General features: G+C 32.8%; 1 protein-coding gene across 1 annotated transcript; it reads right to left on the bottom strand.

The window, feature by feature from the left end:
* Nucleotides 1-259: 259 nt before the first annotated feature.
* On the bottom strand, nt 260-4,691 carry LOC132545163 (RWD domain-containing protein 2B-like). Its single transcript, XM_060208839.1, has 3 exons — nt 4,527-4,691; nt 3,261-3,529; nt 260-1,055 (listed from the first exon to the last, which is right to left on the bottom strand). The coding sequence occupies exons 2-3, from the start codon at nt 3,507-3,509 to the stop codon at nt 384-386; spliced, it is 921 nt and encodes a 306-aa protein (XP_060064822.1). The 5' UTR covers nt 3,510-3,529; nt 4,527-4,691; the 3' UTR covers nt 260-383.
* Between the last annotated feature and the right edge of the window lie 1,890 nt (nt 4,692-6,581).

The raw sequence follows: 6,581 nt of genomic DNA, 5'->3' as shown, positions 1-6,581 counted from the left end.
TACAACAATATATATTAACACACTTGTATACCAAGGGATTGTTAAATATACCTGTATACCCAGGGATTGTTAAACATACCTGTATACCCAGGGATTGTTAAACATACCTGTATACCCTGGGATGTTAAATATACCTGTATACCCAGGGATTGTTAAACATACTTGTATACCCAGGGATTGTTAAACATATCTGTATACCCAGGGATTGGTAAACATTCCTGTATACCCTGGAACAGACATATAAAGATTTGAACACCCTGGTAGATATTACTGAAAAAGTGTAGAAGAATGCTGATGGATGGACCAGAAAATAAGGGTCAGTCTCACAGTTTAACAGAAAGTAAAAAATAACAAATTTTGTATATAACTGTACACTCATACTTTTAATCTGTTGCCATTTTTCCATCCACTCCAAAGTAAAGACTAAATATGTGCTTACAGTCATGTTTCTCTAGGAACTCGAACAACTTCCCCAAGTCCATATGATATTCTCTACCTTTACCACCACGAGCATCAAAAACTTTTTCTTCAAAGGCATCAAACTTATAATACTTTTTTATATCATCATCTCCAATATCCTGTTCTTCTTTTTCCTTAATCACTAAACGTTTCCAGTTCTGACGCCGAAGTCTTTGCCAATATTCTTCCACACTACGACTATAACCCTCCACACATATAACACCTGGTTTTCCTGGCAAACTAAAACCTGTCAGGTGAAGTTCCTGGGCCCAGTCAATAATATCCCGACGTTTGAATTTGCTATAGATATGGTGACTGTATATCCAAAGTCTTGAGAAAATGGTGTCCACTTCCTTGGGAGGTGAAACATCCTTCTTCTTTTCCACAGAGACTAGGTATTGGTCTATATTCTCTTGTATCCATTCAATCACAGAAAACATACAGATTTCTCCTCGGTCAATCCCTTGTATGAAATCATTTAAATCTTCATTTAATCGCTGGTGGTTCTCTCGATTCATAAGAGGAGACCTGGTGAACACAGTCGGTGCTACATGTGGGTATTCATGAGGTAAGTTACAAACTAACTCCACTGCAACCTGTAATTAAATAACATACTTTACACTGCTAATCAAATAGTAACACTACATCATAACATTATTATATTACCCATCTGTAAGTATATCATCACATGATTGGTCTGTTTTAAGTGAATATGATAATATTCTTGTGTATTACAAATGTGTGATATATTTCTGTGTATTACAAATGTGATATATTTCTGTGTATTACAAATGTGATATATCTGTGTATTACAAATGTGATATATCTGTGTATTACAAATGTGATATATTTCTGTGTATTACAAATGTGATATATTTCTGTGTATTACAAATGTGTGATATATTTCTGTGTATTACAAATGTGTGATATATTTCTGTGTATTACAAATGTGTTATATATATCTGTGTATTACAAATGTGTTATATATATCTGTGTATTACAAATGTGTGATATTTCTGTGTATTACAAATGTGATATATTTCTGTGTATTACAAATGTGTTATATATATCTGTGTATTACAAATGTGATATATTTCTGTGTATTACAAATGTGTGATATATTTGTGTATTACAAATGTGTTATATATATCTGTGTATTACAAATGTGTTATATATATCTGTGTATTACAAATTTGTGATATATTTCTGTGTATTACAAATGTGTTATATATATCTGTGTATAACAAATATGTTATATATATATATATATTACAAATGTGTGATATATCTGTGTATTACAAATGTGATATATTTCTGTGTATTACAAATGTGTTATATATTTCTGTATTTTACAAATGTGATATATATCTGTGTATTACAAATGTGTTATATATATCTGTATTTTACAAATGTGATATATATCTGTGTATTACAAATGTGATATATTTCTGTGTATTACAAATGTGTTATATATTTCTGTATTTTACAAATGTGATATATATCTGTGTATTACAAATGTGTGATATATCTGTGTATTACAAATGTGATATATTTCTGTGTATTACAAATGTGTGATATATCTGTGTATTACAAATGTGTTATATATTTCTGTATTTTACAAATGTGATATATATCTGTGTATTACAAATGTGTGATATATCTGTGTATTACAAATGTGATATATTTCTGTGTATTACAAATGTGTGATATATTTCTGTATTTTACAAATGTAATATATTTCTGTGTATTACAAATGTGTGATATATTTCTGTGTATTACAAATGTGATATATTTCTGTGTATTACATATGTGTGATATATTTCTGTGTATTACAAATGTGATATATTTCTGTGTATTACAAATGTGATATATTTCAAATGTGATATATTTCTGTGTATTACATATGTGTGATATATTTCTGTGTATTACAAATGTGTGATATAGCTTCTTGTGTAGTCATTTCAGATAATAAATCGATATCACACATTTACAGATGACATTGTTATAAATCCTGGTGATTACTGTTATAGAGCAGATATTACATAAAGTTTGATGTGGAAATATCTGTTCTGTATCATAATGGCTTGAAAATCAATCACGATAAAAAGGGTCATACATTTATTTCCATTTGTTATGTAATTTTATAAACTCTTCACAATTTTTGTTTTGTTTTAGCTAACCATTAGGTTGCTAAAAGGAAGAATTCTTAGACTATATTGGTAAATTCACATGCCAAATGGAAATTCATGAAAGAAGCTATATTTATGAGTACGGATGGATGATATGCTGTAGTACTACATGTATGTGTAAATTGATTAATATGTGAGGATACGTGTGGCTCAATTCCTGCTACCCCTTACAGTGTATGATTACAACATATAAAATTACTTATTTCAACAGTTATTTATGTTGCTAAATGTTGTTTTTCAGTAAATTCAGAGAGTAATACTACTGAATTACCACACACACTAAAATACATCCGTTTCTCGTCACAGCAAAAATATATATGGTAGGTGTATTTTAACAATGGAATTGCCAGTTGTAGGATAAATACTTAATTAGTGTGTTCATAGTGATGTTCTTAGGGCCATACAGAATAAGCCTGACCCTATCATGTCTATTGCAGTACAGCACTGTTGCTATTTTAATGACCTTCAATAATGATACCATTCTGTACGTTAGGTCATTATTTTGTGCTTGCCCCCACCCAATTACCAGGCTTATTACTGGAGAAATACAGCATAACTTCTGGATGACATCACATACATAAGTCTGTGGGAATGTTACATACAAATACTGACCTTACTGTCTGATGACCTTGGCATCACTTTGACTGTAAAGCCCACTCTCTTATGTAGATACTCGTATAGCATTTGACCATCAAGATAGTTTCTTATGGCTGCTACAGTGCAGGGGTCATCCATCTGGAACTCTTCTTTAGAGGGGAACATACTAGAAAGCATTTCCACCTCAGAGAGTTGGAGTTCCAACATTTCCTGGACATCCACATCACTATCCTTATCTTCGTCATATCCAAAGTCAGTCATCATCTTGTGTTAGCTTTTCTTTTCTGAAATAAATAAGATATATTGTACCATTTAAATCAATGATATTGTCAAGATCTCAATTCTTCTGAAATGTTAATATGTGTGGATAAAAGGAAAATATATAGAAACTAAGCTGTTTCAAAATCAAGTATATTGATATATGTGATATATATTGAATACTACAATTTTGTTAGAAGAAGGAACAATGAAAAAACATCTGAATCCCCTACTAGACCTTGAACTAGTGACCAGTAACTTCTAATAGGGAGATCAGAACACTAGTTCCAAAAAGTTCATCATCTTTTATGTTGCGTAAATGTAACCATGTCACAAATTAATAACATTATCAATTTTGATGTACATTTCACGGAATATGGATGATGGCGTGATGAATAGATTTCATCACAACTTCAAACTTTTACTGTTTTTTTTAGGTATATATACAAGAAAAATCATTAAACATAGGTCTGCTATTTGAACAGGTTGTGTGTGATAGTAAGGCTGGGGTGCACGAGGCTTGCCAACCAGCCAAACTCTTACACCTCGGTTACTGTCTCTATCCATGGAAAAGACCCACGTAAGACTCTACCCATCATGGTTGTGTCCTATGGGCTCATCCATCAAACAAAATTAATAAAACTCTGTATTCATACACATAAACACACTATCTATTTCATCAGCGAGTCATCAAACTCAAGTCACTCACACACTGCTTTGGATAACCTTGCTTACGGCGGATCTCCCGCAAAATCTTCAATAAAGTAAAAAAAAAATACTATCCTGCCTCAAAATTATATCAGTTGTTCACAGGGCGATGAAAGGTGAATATAGCCATTACTTTATAAATTGTATAATTATACGATCCATACCGTACCATCAACGTGTTGTACATTGTACGTGTCGCCATGTCCAGTTATTTGCTGATATACGTATCGATACTGTAACTCACTTCATTTTGGCCTAAAACGTAATACATGGATCCGTTGTATCGTATCAAATTTAGATTAGGCTAATACCAACCTCGATCCTTGAAAACAACGTCGTCTTAATATCATTCGAGAAACTGAAACCAGTGTTAATGCTTTCCATTCGTAGTTTGTCAACAAGTCTTATCAGTTAAAGGGAGGTCACTCTAAAATAAAAATTACTAAAAGCTGTCCAGGACAATTAAAACGTCTTTAGCAGACAAGAGACTTTTACATATCAGCCGACAAGAACAGGATTGGAACCATTCTAATGTCACAAACAGCGTTGTTTTGGGCTAATACGAGGCCTATAGATAAAGTTTGCAAATCATTGATACAAAATGGTGTTATTTATTACGGATTTTCATTATCTGTACTGTAACATAAGTAGTAAGAAAAATACCCTGCCTCCGCTGGGGTTATACTAGTTAAGAACGATTTACATAAAACAAAACATCTCAAGACACATCCAGACCCACAATCCTAACCCTGTATGTAATAAGTTCTACAATTTCCATTCAGCCGTGTATTATAACTTCTTTTAAAAGGAATGGAATATCATCTGAAACTAATAACGTATGTACCTAATCTTTTATTTCATTAAAAAACAAAACAATCAGACATTTATGGCAACATCGGGGAGTTATACAATAAAGTCCTGTTGAAAAATGGATGGTCAGATATATCCATAAGACTTCTTGATTCACGTGTGATAATTATTTAACCAATATAATGTCGGTGGTAATATCACCAGTGTTTCTTTTTTTAAAAATAAGAACTGAGTTTGACTTTAATCGGTAAACGTGAGACTGGTTGACCACATCGCCGTCGAGTTTGGCGATAAGATCTTCCAACAGATTATTGGCATCTGTATGGAAACCAAATGCGCCCATCTGTTAGCTGACTGTTTTCATACGAGGCTGAATTTATTGAAGAGCTTATCAAAACAGGTCACAAAGACCTTGCAAAGTTGTTTATTTCACCTTCAGATATGTTGATGACGTCTTTAATAACAAGAAATTTATGGACTACGTCTATAATATATATCCACCAGAACTGGAGATCAAAGGTACGGCAGACTCTTCCACATCAACTGCTTATCGCCATCTTTTCTTACAACGAAACCAACTTTGACAGCTGTCAATCAAGCTGTATGATAAACGTGATGATTTCAATTTCTCTATTGTGAATTTTCCATTTCTGGATAGCATTATCGATGCATCTCCAGCCTAAAGTAGTTACATGTCACAGTTGATTCGGTATTCAAGGGCTTGTTCCTATTATCACGATTTTCCAGCAAGAAGTCGTCAACTGACTGACAAACTCGTAACACAAGGGTTCAAATGATGCAGGTTGATAAAAAATACTAGGAAGTTTTATGATCGCCATAGTGATCTCATTGAGAAATGTACTTGGATTGACCAAGGTTTACATGGCGGGTGTCGTCAATGAAGCAGAAGACGCTATCTCTTCCGGAACATCTAGTCTTCTTCTTCTTGTACCTTTCATGAGTCTCCGTGCAAACCTTTCTTTTGTTTTTTGCCCTAGGTATATGGAATATGAGTTTGAATTATGATTATGATTATGTTGCCATGTTGGTATTTTCTCTTTCTCCCCACAGAGGCCGGATGCTTAATATGGAAACCACACAATATTCAAAGCAGCATACTTTGCTGGTAGTACATAAAATGGTAATTGCATATGTCCATACATATCTATATTTGACCTTGACAAAACCTGTTCTTTAAGTGTTAAACCATAACATGGCATAAACGTATGCCTAAAATACCATCTACATGTTCAGTTCAGTCACTAATTTATCAGATCCATACATGTTTGGTTATTTAGTATAGAAGTGTATGCATGTTTTTTGTTATTTTTTTATAAGATAGCTATTACTAGTTTTATATCTGCACAACTACTTTTTGTGTAACTTTTGTAACCTTTCATCTTTGTTATGTAATAGACACTTGTTGTATTGTTTATTTGTGTCGAACTTATATGTCATTACTTTATTTTCACTCTACAGAATGTGATCCCAAGCCAGGTTAGCAAATATATAGGAATATCAGCAATATGCAGAAAGTTTGTAGTTAGTGTGCACTGACCC

This window comes from Ylistrum balloti, unplaced genomic scaffold, assembly GCF_031769215.1.
Source record: "Ylistrum balloti isolate Yb309-2 unplaced genomic scaffold, AGI_CSIRO_Ybal_v1 Utg369830, whole genome shotgun sequence".
NCBI classification, from domain to species: Eukaryota; Metazoa; Mollusca; class Bivalvia; order Pectinida; family Pectinidae; genus Ylistrum; species Ylistrum balloti.
This window is presented reverse-complemented; position numbering and strand designations above follow the sequence as displayed.

Excerpts from the sequence above, each read along its gene's own strand:
- LOC132545163 (XM_060208839.1), bottom strand. The coding sequence starts at position 3,509 with ATGATGACTGACTTTGGATATGACGAAGATAAGGATAGTGATGTGGAT. Across the intron at positions 1,056-3,260 it reads CAAGGTCATCAGACAGTAAG|GTTGCAGTGGAGTTAGTTTG; the intron begins GTCAGTATTTGT and ends ATTTAATTACAG.